This window comes from Scardinius erythrophthalmus (genome assembly GCF_964197995.2).
Source record: "Scardinius erythrophthalmus genome assembly, chromosome: 1".
NCBI lineage: Eukaryota > Metazoa > Chordata > Actinopteri > Cypriniformes > Leuciscidae > Scardinius > Scardinius erythrophthalmus.
This window is the reverse complement of record NC_138221.1, coordinates 58,148,511-58,166,703: the sequence shown is the minus strand read 5'-3', so window position 1 is coordinate 58,166,703 and position 18,193 is coordinate 58,148,511. Positions and strand designations below refer to the sequence as shown.

Here is an 18,193-nt window from a genome sequence, read left to right as displayed (position 1 = left end):
TTGCAAGGCTGTTTACAAAGAGGTGCCAGCAGGACGCGCTTTAGGAGCGGCAGAAACAGTGGTTTCCCCGGTAACGGCTGTACACAAAGCAGCAACGCTCATAAACACTGCTTTATCAGGAAAGATAAAGAAAGATTCAATCGTAATAACAAAGAAACTTTTCTAAAGACCGTCAGTTCACTTCAGATACGTTAATACAGTATAAAAACACGCGCGCCGCGAGAAAAAAAGACACTCTCACCCCCACACGTCTCGTGCCCATTCTAGTCAATGCTTGTGTTTCAGATCGAAGCTTCCCAGAAGCGGCTCTCCGCGCCGCTTCGCTAAATATAGGCGCCTAGTCTATTTTGACGCACGCGTGTGGAGGACGGAATAAAACCTTGTCGCAGCTGTAATGTGCCGCAGACGTGTGTTGTAAATGAGGGGTGAGACTGTCGCGCAGCGCCGCGTTCCGATTAAAGCGACATACACCGGTATTGCGGTATATTAAAAATTCATATCGTAACAAAAATAAACACAGGTATTCGGTATGAACCGGTAAACCGCCCAGCACTAGTTTTTGCCTGCTGAGAACTCAGGAGTAGCTTAGAAAATGTGACAAGGGGTCAATTTTTTTTTGTTGTTTTCTCGCAAATGAAGATCTCATGCAAGGAGCGTTTCTGACACTTGTACCAAACTCCAATAGGCAGCGTAGCTTGTGACATCACATCCTATTTTTTGGTTTGTTTAGATGTCTTTGGTCCGTCTTGTGTATTAGCTAGCCTATATTTTAGTCGAACCGCACCGCAAGTCGAACCGCAGGTTTGTTTGGAAGCTGAAAGTGTAGGTCTCGGTCTGCTTGTTTGGTTCACTCCAGGGTTCGAATGGCAGCGTTTCAATTCACACTTATTCAAATGAACCGCTCTAATAAAGAAATCTCACAGTAGTGCGTTTTTATCGAACCAAAATTGTCAGTTGTGGACACACACACCCTAATGCTGAAGTATCCAACTTCCCACTTCTGAAGTTGTGTTTACGAGCTAGTCGCGTTCAGGTGCTTTGTTGTCAGAAAGAATGGGAATTGTTGCCATAAACTTAGTTAAACACATACATGCTTAAAGAAATAACATGTTTGTGTGTGTGTTTGTGCAGTGTTTATGATAGAGGCAGGGCAGGGCCGTCCTCCAGGGAGGCAAAATGGAGACACCTGTTCACCTGACACCTGTCTGCTCATCAGGAATTTCTGGAAGCTCTCGTTTCTAATCACCGACTTAGACAAACATACATTTTATCTGAAAGAGTTTTTTGATTTAAATTAGGCCTATGTTTGCATGGCGCTCATAGGCATGTTCTAGTGCTGCTGTGAGAGTTCAGTAAACTTAATTGGGTATTGTTTATGAGTCTTTAGTTGTAAGACTATAAGGCTCAGAGGAATAGTTTCCTGGAATGGGTTGTGTCTCACAGGTGGTGTTATTTGAATTCACTCGCTCCAGTTTATTGAGTTTGTTCAGAGCGTGGGCCCTTTCATGGATTTAACTTGGTTTACTTGCAGTAAAAGCACTGAACCCTCAAAAAGAGTTTTTTTTGTTTTGTTTTTCAACCATGTTTCTGATGTTATCGAACTGTAACTCATCACTTATGACTCAACAATAAGGATTTATTTGACTATTTCTAGTCAACATTTTTAGTGTTGTTATTTATTATAGTTTAGTATATGCCCCGAAGTGGCTTGGCAAGTTAAAAATAGTCAACGTTTTTTTAAAACCTATCTTGAGACAATACTTGCTCTTCCTGTTTTTGAATGCATCTTATCTGTACTCCTTCTAAGAAGCAATTCAAGTGAAGCCAAGGCCAGCCTTATTATACAGTGCTTCTTTAAGACCCATTAGTCAACTAGTTGTTCTGGACTGACAAGTTACAACAAATAGAATTTATTATGTTGTTAATCTGTTGCAAATAGGGCTGTCGATTCAACTATATATTTTTTGGTGCAATTAATTATGGAAAAAAATAATGCCTTAAAAATGATAAACACTTTTCAAGCTCCCTGCCCTGGCCTAGACCTGCAGTTTAGTTACGAACATGATGCAGGGCAACAAATTACTGAATTATGCAGTTAAAATGCCACTAAAATTAGATATGAGGGCAAAAAATTCCCCTGTATGGGGCTTTGTCTTGTATTTATATCATATTATATAGTTTAGCAATTTCAAATGAGCAAGTGTGCTGATTTCTCCTAAATATCCGCATGATGCTAATGTGATATTGGTTTTATACAACAGGCCAGTAAACAATAAATTAATATTGTAATACATTTTATACACAATATTGTCTGTTTTTGCATAATTTCGCCAATGAAAATAGTTTCAAACAAAGCCATGTCTTCGAGCAACACACAGTGTTGTTTCATTACTGAATGAATCTACAGTTTAACAAATAGAGTGAGCCAATCATTCATTCAGCCGTTTGAATGAATCAGTCTGAATAAATGATTTAATGACTCACTCATTAAGATAGTGACTTGCCGCCACCTACTGGCGGTTTTAGTTTAACATTTAGAGTATTATTTCATTTTTCATTCATATTCATGGCTCCTCTGAGCTTCATTAAACAGTCTGGGTTAATATACCGTAAGGCCACTTCTGAAAAAAAAAGAAGAACTGGAGTGCGTCACAAATGAACCGAAACTCAGCGTATAGGCTACTGGCCTAACAGACATGAGAAATAGGCCTATAGAAAGCTTGAAATGTCTACTTTTAAACAAATTTGAATCGGAAAAAAATATTATTTCTGATCATGTATTCCAAATGAAAGGTTCATTTATTTCTATAGGCGCGCGCGTTCACTATAGTGTTGTCTGAAATTTAAAAAATGTGACGATACCAGCATTTCCTCTAGCATTTTCAGTGCTGTTGGCCATTGCGTTTACAATCTTTATGTGTGCCCTTGAGCGCGAGGCATATATTCCACCCCCCCAGTGGCCTATATGAGTCATTGAGTCTGTAAAAAAGTCAACAAACTGAACTTTTGAACTCATGAATATGTAATGTAAACTTGTTAAAATGGATTTCATAAAATTGGTATAGAAAAAAGTATCGTTCAGGAACCGGTATTTGAAGTCAAGGTATCGGTATCGATATCGATTTTTTTTATTATTTTTTTTTTTATCATTACCCAGCCCTAGTCAACAGATGAGGCAATTAAAATGACAGAGTTAGGATAGTTTGATTATAAAGTATATTTGATTCTATAGGCTAAGACTATGGTTTGGGGACATTACAGTAGCTATTTCGGCATTATCCTGAACATTGTACGCATTTGTTTCATGTGAATGTAAGAGAGTTTCTTGAGCATGCGTAAACGCCGCATCCTTTAGATTTTCCCGGTGACACCCCAGCCCGAGTCCCTCACATAGGAAGTCGAGGAATGTCTGGTTTTTTTAAGTTAACACAAGCTGTTCACACAGTGGCAATGCAAAAAGCGATTAATACATGCAAATTCTTACACATAACCCCTTTAAGAATGATTAACTGTAAGACAGCGGCAGGTCAAATAGAGCGCATTCACACAAATTCACAGATCTATTTTAGCATATCAGATGTTTTGTCCTGTCCGTAAGATATAACTGACATTCATTTCTTATCATAAAAGAGATGCAAGTGCACTTTATGACTTGAGTTCATTGGCCCAATACGGGCAAAACTGTTCTGTCAGCTGACTCGAAACTCTTTCACACTGGCCCCCATCCTTATTGTAGGGCCATCTGAAGAGAGAGCTCAATTGGGCACATAAGCGACACCGTATTTGAATAAATAACCACTGGAGCACATTTGAGACTGATAAACAATGTCTGTTCAAATATAATAATAAAAACTGCATGGCACGTTATGAGCAACAGTGTTACCTTAGTGCTTTAGCACGCTCTCTGACCTTCTGTCGGGCCTTTATCCGCCATACTAACATTTAGACAGCTGGGAATTAACAAACAAAAGCACTATTCATCTCACGGACACAATCAGAGCTCAGTAAACATTAGTAAGTTACACATATTAATTAGCCCAATCCGTGTCGCATCTGCCGTTAAAACATGCCAAGTAGAATGAGTTGAGATTGTTGGTCAAATTTCATCCTGCCGAACTGGATTTTCAAGATCTTTCTCCTGCTGGTTTCAACTGACTTGATCCAATTGCAGGCCAGCGCCTCCATCATGGCTGTTTATTGCAGGGCTGATGTCATTGTTCTGCGTGACTTCTGCTATCTGGCTCCGCCGGCTGCTTTAGGTGGGGCTGTTGTTCATTTTGCTGTGTTCACTATGGGAGGAGTATAAAACTGGAGCGAGAACACAGCGTGAACCTTGTGTAAGGCAGGCAGATCAGGCAGATAATGCCACGGGCTGTTTTGTGACAAATGTGAAACTGTTTCTGAACCCATCAGTTATTAATTATGAATCGTATGAGACAAAGGAAGTTTTTTTTTTTCTTCTTTTTTTTTTGTTGTTGTTCCAAATGTTGTTTATTGTGCTGCATATATATATTTTTACCATTGAGAAGACTATAGTGATGGTACTGTGATCATGTCCAAAGATATGCACTTTACATGACCATTTTCCACCCTCTCATCTCATTGTTGATTAGGATTAAACAGCATGTTTTTGGTACTGTACATTTAAGTCTTGCATTTGTCTTTTGCATCAATGTCTTTGTTTTGATTGGCTGATCTCTGTGTACAGAAACTTGTGTTTTCATAATGAAAACACTGAATAGACTATGTGTTGATCATTCAGATTGGGTTGGATTGGTTTTCCTGGTTCCTTGGATGCAGGATTCATGTCATTCCATTTAAACCTGTATAATTTACTTTCTTCTTTGGAACATAAAAAAAAAACTCATCAACATTCTTCAAAGTATCTTCTTTTTTCAGAATTATATTCTGATGAGTGAATAGTGTGTTTTTGCACGTAATGTATAGCATTGCTTGCGTAGATATTCACTATATTTCTTTTCATAGCCTTCATTTTGAGGACAACATTGGTTAGGATGTGGAATTTTTATCCGATTAATGAAAGAATCACTTTTCAAAATAATCATTAACCTCACGACAAACGACAGCCGTTGGACCGGAAATCATTCATTCCAATGGAGATTAGTATGGAAGCTGCGTGGAGATCTCATTGTATGTGTTTATGGAAATTTCGGATCCGATTTGAGCTTCGGATGCATTGAAATTTTTGTACTTCTGCGGCTCGACTGTATGCGACCGGCCGACCGGATGTGATGTATTATAATCATAACTTATGAGCGCTAAGTTCGAATTACCAATATTTTTTTTAACACTTTAACGTTATTCCGTAAACACTATTTCTGTAAAATGGCGGTTATAAATAATTATGTCAGAGATAATTATTTTAGAATTATGAAATCAATATTTATGTTGATTAGCTCTATAAAATCTACTGTTTTTATTTCTGATGTATTGAGGTTGATTTGTTTTGTGTGAATACATTCATTAGGCTACAAAAGTTTTGACAAAATATTAATTGCTGCAGTCTATTTAAATCTTTTTTATTTGAATTAATTATTTTTAAAAAAATCAGTTTGAATGATTGATTCAATGACTCACTCATAAAGACTTCACTTGTTCATTACTGAATGAATCAGTATTTTTTTTGAACGAATCTCTTGAGTGAATGATTCGGTGATTAATAAAAAATTTTACCAGTCACTTGTCACTTGATCAATACAACCGTTATTTGAAGACAAGTTACTTTCGAAAGGGAGTTTGCTCTATTTTGATCGCTACTGTAGACATCAGAGTTTATATCCGAACTATAAACTTTTATCCCAGGACTTCTGTGATAATTTGAATTATTGTAAGACAGAAAGGTATGATTTTGTCAAAGACATAGCCGAATCATTGTCATTTAGGAATAAGATTGCATGGGTGTGTTTGAATCGAAATCACGATTACCATACTTTGTAATGTGGGAAGTCAAACTATAACTTGGCTTATGTGTAAAGGTCGTTAACATAGTCTGACTGAAGCTTACTGTACATTGTGTTTCCTATTCTCTCACTGATATATCTTCTTAGCTTCCCTTTCATCAGGCTTTTAATGATTTAAGTCATCTCTTGGAATACATAAAGGCAAACAAGGCCAGATTTGTTCCGAACAATTAGAGAGCATATACAGGGGGAAAATGATAGTTTGGTCCATTATTTATGGAGGTCCAGCTCTAAAGCCCTTGATTCCACGGTGTGCTCACTCTTATGAATATTTTAACATGGTTTCTAGTTTAACTGTAGCATTTGTAGTAATAAGATCATAACCATGAATGGCTATGAATGGCTCCTCATTACCATGGTTAGGTCAAGGTAACTATGGTTTCTAACAAAAAAATGTTCTAATAAAAATATTCAGTATACTCAGAGCCTTATCCTCGTGGGCAGCGCTCCAGCAAATACAGCGCATCAGCTGACCCGAGTTCGACTTCCTCGTATCCTCTCAAATAAAGGCAAGAAATTGACCAAAAAATATAACTAAAAAACTTTGTCACTTCAGATTGTTTAACATGAGTCTATAACATATTGGCCAAACTACCACAGTTAGTTGTGATAAACAATATGTAATTTACAATATTATGCAGTAATATTATGCAATAATAACTTGATGTTTTCTTTTCTTTTCCTCATCTGTTCTTTTTATAATGCTGTTGGAGATGTTTGACTTTCTCTGTAGCCCTTTAAAATAGAAAGTCAATATGGGGAAAAATGTACTGCATCAAATAATATTACATTTACTGTAATTCACCAGCCTGTAATTTGGCAAACATTTCGTGATGTCTGCCTGATTTCCCAATGAGCAGTTTTACCCATACATAGTATACACACACTTAAAAGCTGTTATGTTTTATTCATCAAAGATTCCTGAAAAATGTATCTCTCTTTCCAAAAAAAAAAAAAGTTTACAACTTTGATAATAATAAGAAATGTTTCTTGAGCATCAAATCATCATATTAGAATGATTTCTGAAGGATCATGTGACACTGAAAACTGGAGCAATGATGCTGAAAATGCAGCTTTGAATGAATTCACAGGAATGAATTACATTTTACGGTATTTTAACATAGAAATAGCTATTTTAAATTGTAAAAACTATTTCACAATATTACTGTTTTTACTGTATATTTTTCAAATAAATGATTGGAGTACATAAGAGACTTAATCCTTTAAGAAAAAAATCTTACAGACCCCAAATAAAACATTTAAGAATGTACACAGAATAAAACATTTTAAAAGATAATTTCGACTTTTTATCTCGCAATTGCGTGTTATAAATCTAGAATTGCAAGATATAACCTCACAATTGCGTGTTATAAAGTCAGAAGTTTTTTGGAGAAAAAAAGTCAGAATTGCGAGTAAACTCGCAATTGTGAGAAAAAGTCAAACGTGTGAGATAAAAAGTCGCAATTAACTTTATTTTTTTATTCTATGGTGGAAACAAGCTTCCATAGCATGCTGTGCTTTACCGTTCTATAGACTAACGCTGTTAAAACGCTCGCAAAAAAGGTACATCTTTAAATCCATCCCCTGTAAAGCACCACCGCCACACACTTACCAATGTCTAGAGTTTTCTGATTGGCTAAAAAAGTGAGGGCTAACTTTTCTGTTTTTTTGTTTTGTTTTGTTTTTTGAGACAGATGTCTCAAATTAAGTTCCCAAGTGTTTACTCAGCACATCTGTTTTCAGTGATATCTGTCAGGTGTCAGGGACATTTCATACCTGCTATTCCAAAGAAAATCATTACAGCACATTTAAATGTTAGGCTACAGTCTAAAAAACTTGAATGGCCCAAAAAATAGGCTTCATTATTTCTTACTTCTTTCTCTTTGATTTTGGGCTGAACGAGATCCATTTTTGACGGCTCTATGCGCTCATATACCAAACAAACAAGAAAAATGCAGTTTTCCATGACCCATCCTCTCTATAATGAGTGAACTCTTTTGAGCTGTTCTGTTCTGTGCACGTTCATATTTTGTATAATGAGAGCAGGCGTTTAGCTGGTGTACGGAGACTCACGCTGGGTGTATCTGAAGTGAGACGAGTCCTGTCTGCCTGTCTGTCCCTCCCGGTCTCTTTCCACTCTCTCTGCGCCGCTCTGCGTTTGTGCATGCATAATGGATGAAATGATACACAATCTGCTCAGCCTCCTCTATCTTTTAAAGCCCATGAATAATGGACGGCAGCCCACCTGCCTGTTAGCTCTGGAAATAAGTGAGAAACGAAGCAATGAGTCTTCCGGAGCGCTCATATTCCTACCATATGGGTATTTGTTCTTATTTGCGAAGCTGCTCGGTCCGTTGCGCATGTGTGTATTTACTGGGCATCTTTTTTAATGTGTGTGTGTGGGTGGGTGTAGGTGTTTGACTTTGCTGGCTGAGTGGGTGTAAGTCAAGAGCCATGGATGCGGGGTTATGCCAGCACACAGCTCTCTATGGCCTGTTTTCGTTCGCCCTTCTCCCCCTCCAGGCATTGGTCGTTGTCGTACAGCCACGTGCCTCATGCAGCCAAACGGGCTGTCTTCATCATAGGCCACACTTGAAAGCTCTTGCTTACTTTTGCAGGGCTTAACTCTATGGACATTTTCACTGGCCCCACCGCAAATCAACAATTTTTTTTTTGCTGTTTTTCATCCATGTAACCTTGTAATGTAATACATTAGCTTATTATAATTCAGATTTTGATTCTACGGTAAAAATTACTAGTCAAGTCAAGTCATCTTCATTTATATAGCGCTTTTAACAACGTAGATTGTTTCAAAGCAACGATAATTTGTTATTAAATTAGGGGCCGCTAAGACGACACCATTCCCTCTACACAGACTTTAAACGGGAACCTGTGAGAAACGCTGATGGCGTTCACATGCGCATTTAGAATGGGTTTTATAGTTATGTGCATTTGAAAATACGCAGGTTAGGAATTCCCTACAAGCCAAGCCTAAACAAGTACTTGTCTTTCCTTATAAATTTTGATAAAGAATTTTATTTTATTTTGTTGCTTTGGGGTAGGAACGCGAAACGAAATTTTGCCGACAACGCCTTATCTGTATAGTGGTAGAGGGATCCTCCATAGGGAGAGACTAGTTGGCACTTCAGCACTGCGTTGTCATCGGTCCAGGCGAAGGTCCTTCGTCAGATCTGGAAACGGCCTGGATCCGGCAGGCTGCAGGAAAACCTCGGGATAAACACAGACACTAAAATTAGCGTAGATGCCATTCTTCTCATGATGTAACGAGTACATCAGGATTTATGGGAAGTGTTCCCGGTTCCGGCTGACCTAATCTATGCAGCCTAACATTAAATTATAGAAGTCTATAATGTATTATGTGAAAGCTAGGTCAAAGAGATGTGTTTTTAATCTGGCTTTGAACTGACAGAGTGTGTCTGCTTCCCGGACAATGGTAGGAAGACTGTTCCAGAGTTTTGGTGCTAAATAGGAAAAGGATCTACCGCCAGCAGTTGATTTTGATATTCTAGGTATTAGTAACTGGCCGGAATTTTGAGATCGCAATAGACGTGACGGACTATAATGCGTTAAGAGCTCGCTCAAGTACTGCGGAGCTAAACCATTTAGTGCTTTGTAAGTAATCAGCAATATTTTAAAATGTATGCGATGTTTAATAGGGAGCCAATGCAGTTTTGACAGAACTGGGCTAATATGGTCATACTTCCTGGTTCTGGTAAGAACTCGAGCTGCTGCGTTTTGGACCAGCTGTAGTTTGTTTATTAAGCGTGCAGGGCAACCACCCAGTAGAGCATTACAATAATCTAGCCTTGAGGTCATGAACGCATGAACTAATTGTTCCGCATTTGTCAATGAGAGCATATGGCGTAATTTAGATATATTTTTAAGATGGAAAAATGCGGTTTTACAGATACTAGACATGTGACTTTCAAATGAAAGATTGGCCTAACTAATATATACTAGCCTAACTAATATAAGGTTCAAACGATTAAGTTCCCAAGTGTTTACGTTCACTTAAAGTCCCCCTGTAGTCAATAATTTTATCCCTTAAAACTCATCTTTGATCACCAAAATTTTATTTATGTAAAAGTTTTTTCCTTGAAAAAAAATCTTCATGCCTTAAAATAGCTTTAATGTTACTCTAGTATACGCGGTTCTGTGAATATTCAAATTAGCCCCGCCTCCACTCACTCACACCAGCTCAGAGATTCACTCGTTGACGATCACACGTTGACCTGATTGGTTACAAGGTAGTTTGTGACGTCAGAACCACCAGCGATTTCAAACCGCGTTTTTGAGACTGTCTTTGATTCTCTGCAGTTTTAAAGAGAAAATACTCTGAAGCAATGATGTTGACTTATGAATTTGCACATGGTTTGTCTTTAAGCACATTAAAAACACCACATAGACATAAACAACATTAAAAGCTGGATTTTCACCACAGGGGGACTCTATAACATATCCGAAGTGTACTTATCTCTTTCCAGCTCAACCTATAGCAAGAGTTTGGGGCGTGACCAAAGTAGGCGAAGCCAGAGCGTGTTTAGCCGGAGTTTGACCATGAAGTTTTACATGGAAAAAGACATTCAGCTTCTGTTGCATAAGTGTAAGCCACAATTTGCTGAATTTAGACCTTCAGAGATTAAACGGGACTAAGCGAACAGGGTGTTATATATAGCATCATCATGCACCCGTTCAGAAAGACAAATGTAGCTTAGAATTTTTGCTTTGAGTTGTCCAGTGTAGACCACCTCAAACAGTTGTGGCACGTCATGTCAAAAAATGTGCCCCGGTGCTGATTTGTTGGATAGGTTTTCTATAAGAGAGGCACCCGCGTTCGCTCTAGACCAAGTATAAGTATAGGCTACTCAATTACTTACTCATGACACATAACAACACAGCTAAAAGTATTCCTAATATGTTGGACATTTTATTGAAAACACATGAGCCCCTTTAACACAGCGCGATGATTCCGGCAAATTGCCAGAACGCCTTCTGTGTGTACGCAAACACGACCCGGGATTAATGCCGGCATCGATGCCGGGTTGGGGACCTAGTAACATTGCCGTGTTCAGTCCCGGAACATGCATTGTGTGAACGAAAGCCGTAATAATGCCGTGTCGTAATGAAGACGCTGAAGCCGGGATTGTTCGCCAGCTACTGAAACGGTACATAATGCGCAAGTTTATGATCGAGTCAGAGAAGAAAATGCACAAGCGTGGTTTCTCGAGTGAGAAATCGCAGCTCATAAGCAAACTTAAGACGCTGCTGAGACATTAGAAGTCACATCGATGTCACGTGTCTTAATGGGATTTTTACGGGTTGTGTGTGAACGCACTCTCTGATTCCGGAAATCACTGGCAGTGTGAATGAACCAAAATCAAACGAACCCGGGTCAAATCCCGGGTCACTTTATCCGTGTATTTTCCGGAATCTCTGTGAGAAAGGGGCTATGTTGAGACATGCCTTGACAAGCACCAGTAAGAGCTGTTTGAGTTAAGGGAGGCGTGAAAGGGGCATTTGCAAGATTGTTTGAAAATATGCCTTATTTTTGTAATTCTCCTAGGTGCCACTAGTGTTGCAGAAATTATATACTTCACCTTTAAAGGTGCAGGAAGTGATTTCTGAGAAAAGTGAATCAGTCGAGCACCAAAACACACTTGTAGCCGATCAGCAGTAAGGAGCGTGTCCACTCATGAGGGGGGAGGTGCCTGTGTGCTGTATAGCATGTCTGTGAATTTGGGGGCGGAGCTATCAAGATAGGGGTGTGTTTGCTTTGGTGATTTCAAATATCAACAGCGTTTGTCAGAAATCCCTTACTGCACATTTAAGCTGGCAAGACTTAAACATTTGGAAATGATAAACTTTCATGGCAACCCAGAAGTCTGGCCACTGACAATTCCAGTGACAGCTGGGACCTCAGCGTCTTTCTCGCTGGCCCCGAGCCATTGGGCAGTCCTTAAAAGCCCAGTTTTGTTTCATCATCTCTTTGTGTATGACCCTTCTTTTATTGTTACTGTCTGTGTGTGTTTTTCAAGCATGGTTTGTCTTTCTCCTCGGGCTCTGCTGCATTGTGCGTTAGGTGGGTTGGTGATTTCGGGGAAATGGCTGCTGGATTCACAGCTGACTGCACTGGCTTTGATCAGGACCAGATGTAGAGCAGGAACTCATGGAGAGACAGGCTTACTCATTAACACAGGCTGTGATTGGACGAATCTCGAACCCGCAGACACGCTTTCAACACACCCACAGCATGTGGGATGCCATCAAAGCTTCCCATGTGGAAAAAAGACACATCATTGGAATTTCATCATGGGTTTTTATAGTGTCCCAAAGGCCTGAAACATATCGGACGCAAGTAAATGAATGCAAATGTTCATAGTATAAACTAATTATTTTCCGTTCAAATTTATGTCAGGTCAGCTGCTATCATGGTAGATCGACAGTTTTTTTTTATTAGATTTTTTTTTAACAGTAACAGACCTGTTTATAGCGCAGGAGTTGTTAAAGAGTTGGTTCATCCAAAAATAAAATTCAGTCATCATGCACCCCACAACAAATCATGTTCCAAACTTTCTTTTGTTTCTGACTTTCTTTCTTCTAAGAAGATATTTTGAAGAATTTTGTTCCTCTTCTAAGAAAGTCATACTGGTTTGGAACAACATTAATGTGAATAAATGATATCTTTATTTGAACTATCACTTTAAGTAGTTGTATATGCGTTAGTTAAAGGGTTAGTTCACCCGAAAATTTAAAATTTGTCAGTGATTACTCACCCTCATGTTGTTCCAACCCCGTAAGACTTTCGTTCATCTTCAGAACACAAATTAAGATATTTTTGATGAAATCTGAGAGCTGGCTCACTCCTTCATAGGCTTCTATGTAATTTCATCTGCCGGTCCAGAAAAGTTAGTAAAGACATTGTTAAAATAGTGCAAGTGACTACAGTGGCTCAACCTTAAAGGTGATGAGACACTGGGCAACTTTTTGAGCAATGTTGCTGGGCAATCTTGCCGAGCGATTTTTGCTTGGGCACTTTCCCATTGAAAATGGGCGTTACATTTCTATCTGGATAATTTAGATCGGTTGTGGGCCCTGTGTCTCATCTGGTTCCCCGTTGACGGCAACATTGCCCAAAAAGTTGCCCTGTGTATCATCACCTTTAGTTTATCAAGCAACGAGAATACTTTTTGTGCGCAAAAACGAACAAAAATAACTAGGCTACTTTATTCAACTCTTCATTTTCTTCCGCATGGGCCTCTGAGTGAGTTCATGAGAGCACCACGACGCATGCGCGAGAACTGAGAAGATGTTCTTTATTGTCTGCTGCTTTAAATACTGTATTAGGCTAATTGGCTGTCAAACTATTTTTTATTGCACATCAGAGGGACTTTAAATTATTGCATTTTAATTGTAAATAATCTTGTAAATCTTCTAGCGTACATTGCTATTCTTGTTATGGTGGCGCTTATGTTATAGCCTATACTTTTGTGCTGAAAATGTATCTGGTCACTTTAATGCTTCAATAATATTTATTTTTTTATAGCTAGGAGCATCTGAAGGTAACTCTGTCGCCCCCTTGAGTACTGGAGGCTGTAACCATGTGCGTGTGCAACGGGGCTATGTGTTCACAATTTGGTTGTGTGTGTCATACTTGCATTTCTGATTGTGGACTGATTAAATGCCTGGCTCATTTTTCCTGTTCTGTTCCCGTACCTGTTCGGTTCTCTGTGCTTTGTTAAATCTGTGGGTGTAAATGGCTGACACTGCTCCGGCTCACAGTTTGATCTCAGAAGGTGTTTATAATACGCCACAGTGTTATTAAATGTACCCTGATTTGGCTGCAAGATACGGCTGTGGCCATTCATTTGTAAAAGCATTGCAGCCTCTTAGGAATTGTGGGCCTTCAAAAGGTGCCACCATGTTTTAATATTCATTGCTACAAGGGATTGTGATAGCGTCTTGGTTTGTGTTCTGATATGAATGCAAAGAGGTTGCCCCTAAACATTCGCTCCTCTCTCATGAATAATTTGATCAAACTCGGGACTCGGGAGTGTTTGCTTCTCATTCATCCATACTCACTTTCTCCTTCTCTCGTTGTTTTATTACAGGGATTTCCTTCCCCGAGGCTCAGGCATCGTCACCCGCAGGCCTCTCATTCTGCAGCTAGTTAACAACAAAGCTGGTGAGTGTGTTAATGAGCACAACTGAACAAAGCCTTCTCAGGTACGTAATATGTATGTGGTTGATTGAAACCATATGCTTTCATGCTCATTCATACACGGCGCCCATAATATTTAGTGTGACAAATGTGTCACATCAAATGACACATCAAGGGCGCTATGAAATCCACTTTAATTGTTTCCCCCCAAATTTCTGCTTTAAATTTTCTGGATTGGATTTTAAATTACATTTTTATAATACATTTATATATTTATATTTATAAATATACAGTAGTTTATATAGTTTTAATTTTCAGTAATCTGTGTTTTATGATACAATACAAATTTATTATTGAAAACGCTGTTAATCAAATGAATGCATAAAACATTAGCACTTTCATTTATCTTATAAAATGTAATCAATCAAAATTAAAACAATTCCTTTTATTTTTTGGCAAGCAAAGGGCTGTACATCATAGGTTTAAATTAAACAAGGGCTAAAAATCTTTTAAAAAATTTTTTTTAATAAACTGTATAATTACAGTGCATTCGACTTTACAATAGTAATACATTTCTGTCATCGTTTCTTCAAGTTAAACCGAACTTTTATTTTGGCAGGCTGTTATGAAGACCTATGAGTTGCTGTGTGAATTTTACTATGGTTTTATCACATGAAATAGTGAAATGCGGTTTGAAAAGCCGTTTTCTGGCCCCTAAAACGTTGCTGTCATGTAAATGAACGGCCAAAACATAAAAAGTTTTCATCCAAATTTTGAAAAGCTCCATGACATTTTCATGTTATGCATAAACATGCTTTATCACATTCTAGTTTGAAAACAATAATAAAAAAAACTGTTGTTTATTACTGTTCCTGTTGCTAGTGACACAATAATGACGCGGTTAATCTTTAACTAATAATGTCATCTTATTCTGATTTCATACACAAGGCAGTTCTCCTCTGAAACTTCCCCTTGTAACATTTACATCTCTCAGCCACTTTACAAGCAATTATCATTTATATTGCTTTCAGTATGAGGTAATGTAATGTAGCGAGAACATGGAAGTGCAGATGGAGAATTAATTCAGACAGAAAGACATTACAGAACAAATTATCTTCCAAATCAGTGTAATCGACCGTAAAGGGGAACATAAAGCTGAACTGCTGTTGTCTGCTTCTAAATGCATAATATCTGTGCATCATTCACATGATGGGGAATTAAGAAGCAGAGAACCAGTTCCATTTTGAATTAATAGCCTACTATTTTGTTTGGTTCACGACTCAAACGTGCTCTCTGCAACCTGTTACAAAGCATTTGACGCTGTTGTTGGTTACTTGATATATCTAATGGATGAGCTCACGGCTCGATTGGATTTATTTTATTGATACTGCTGCTGTGGTTACCTCTATGGATAGATAATCGGAAAAAAATAATCAACAGATTAATCGATTAAAAATAATAATCGTTAGTAATCCAGCCCTAGTCATAATTTGCAATTTTTATAAATGTGGATATTTTTAATATTCTCTTGTAGGACTGTCACAATTCCTCGATTAAATGCGAGTACTCGATCTAAAATAATTCCTTGATTGCAATAAACCCGTATTGTATAACCGGCAAAATACCGGAAGTGGCGCATCCCTCGCTCTAAGTTTGCATAATAAACAATGTTTTTATGCCTACACATTCTTGTTCGAAATTACAGTGGCTGGAGCATTTCTATCGGAAATAAGTTGCCAAATATTAAAGATTAAGTAAACATTTTAATTAAATATCATTTGGCCAATGTTAAACAAAGATTTGATTTGCTGTAAAGTGTAACAACACCAGACCTTAGGCGTCGTCTGCAGGCATTTGTTATAAAACTGTACATAAAATGATCGGTTTTATTATGTATATTATGTATTTTAACATTGTTCTGTAAAACCATATGATTAGTTGCTTTTGATGCTTTATTTGAACCAAATATTATTACCTCGTCCTTGTTGTTATTAGGTTTTTTTTAGTCATTTTAAAGGCTTAAGTCTTTTATTCGATTAATCGTCAAAATAATCGACCATTTACTCGTTTACAAAAATAATGGTTAGTGACATCCCTATTCTCATGTCATTTTTGTCCCTACATTAAAAGTCCATGCAAATAAAATTCTTCTGATGAGACACAATCACTTTATATCATAAACAGATTTACTTTTATTCATATATTGATCAACACATAGAGCACATCAAATATAGTAAACGGAAGCTCAGGCATGCTTGCCTAATGTTTTATTCGGTTTTTTTTTGTGTGCACTTTAGCATAAAAATATCTGTATATTTTTTATTTATTTGTATTTTAGTAAGTATTTTTGGTGACCTATGCCTTTGAATCAGTATAATTACTGCAAAATTAATTGCAGTTGAAATATCTGATAAATAATTGCAATAGTTTTTTTTTTTGTTGTGTGAACTAAATCATACAGCCCTTTTGGAAATTAGTATGTTTTGTAAAATCTCTTCTGTATATAGTGTGGAATAGTGCTATTGCAGTATCATTGAGATTATCTTTTATTACTATTAACGTTTTTTTTAAATTTCAACATACTTTTTTTTAGTTTTAGCTATTTTAGTACATCTAGTTAAACTAAATGGCAACTAGCTGAAATAAAATTTGTGGTTTTTTTATACATAATAACATAATAATAATTTGGTTGTTTTTATGGTTTTAGTTTTAGCTGGCTATATTAATAACCCTGGTGTGAAATGCTTACATTTTATGGCAGTGACAGTGTTTAGGCTTTGGGTGAAAATACCACTATATGGTTTTCATGTCTTGTTTGCCTTGATGCTGAAATGTCGTCCGCCCATCTCCCTATCACCTTTAACCACACTCTCCATCTCTCTGTCTTGTAGAATATGCCGAGTTCTTGCACTGCAAAGGGAGGAAGTTTGTGGACTTTGAAGAAGTTCGTCAGGAAATTGAAGCAGAAACCGACAGGATTACAGGATCCAATAAGGGCATCTCTCCTATTCCCATCAACCTCAGAGTGTACTCTCCACACGGTAATACAACAAAAGACTCTTAATACCACTGCTTTCCTCAGTCCACACTCGTAATCTCGGCAGCCAATGTTAAAATGTCACTCCTCTCTCTCTCCCTTCAACAGTATTGAATCTGACTCTCATTGATTTGCCCGGTATGACCAAGGTTGCGGTGGGCGACCAGCCGGTAGACATTGAGCACCAGATTCGAGACATGATCTTGCAGTTCATCACTAGGGAAAGCTGCCTGATCCTCGCCGTCACCCCGGCCAACACTGACTTGGCAAACTCGGATGCCCTCAAGGTGGCTAAAGAGGTGGACCCTCAAGGTGAGGATTGCTGGAGAGATAAAAGAACGAGATGAGGTGGATAGATAGAGTTCACATAGTCACTGAAAACCTGTAGCTTAGAAACCATAGTGATTTCCACTTTATGAGCCAATCATTCTTTTTAGTTGGTTCTTTTTAGTGAATCCCAAATGCTCTAGTGAATCAACTTGAATTTAGATGATTTTTTTTAAGTAATCCTGATCAAGTAGGAAATGTCATGGAAATTCATTGGTCAATAGAGTGGGAGCCCTTTGGAGAGAACACAAGTTGTTGTTAATGTATTTTTGTTTGTATTTCAACAGGAGTGCGCACCATTGGTGTGATTACTAAACTGGATCTAATGGATGAGGGTACAGACGCCCGGGATATCCTGGAAAATAAACTTTTACCACTGCGTAGAGGTGGGCAGTTTGTACTTTAAACAATCACATTACAGGAGTGTCATTTATGGCCAGTTATCTTATCATTTATGAGTAATTTTATGTCACCATACCATAACCATATACACTACTATTGAGAACTTTGGGTTTGGTAAGGTTTTTTTAAATATTTTTTGAAAGAAGCTTCTTAGGCTTACCAAGGCTGCATTTATTTGGCAAAAAATACAGTAAAAACACTAATAGCGTTAAATGTTTCCTATCTTAATATATATTAAAATGTAATTTATTCCTATGATCAAAGCTG

The 18,193-nt window shown here is 37.8% G+C and overlaps 1 protein-coding gene across 10 annotated transcripts in view; it reads left to right on the top strand.

Annotated features, from left to right (window-relative positions):
* dnm2a (dynamin 2a) overlaps nt 1–18,193 on the top strand; it is a 55,929-nt gene that overhangs the window by 8,670 nt on the left and 29,066 nt on the right. For all 10 annotated transcript variants that reach the window (XM_081371426.1, XM_081371428.1, XM_081371427.1 and 7 more), the window contains exons 2-5: nt 14,111–14,184; nt 17,052–17,201; nt 17,306–17,509; nt 17,812–17,910. In XM_081371426.1, the coding sequence (XP_081227552.1) occupies nt 14,111–14,184; nt 17,052–17,201; nt 17,306–17,509; nt 17,812–17,910 (527 nt within the window). The remainder of the gene's footprint in view (nt 1–14,110; nt 14,185–17,051; nt 17,202–17,305; nt 17,510–17,811; nt 17,911–18,193) is intronic.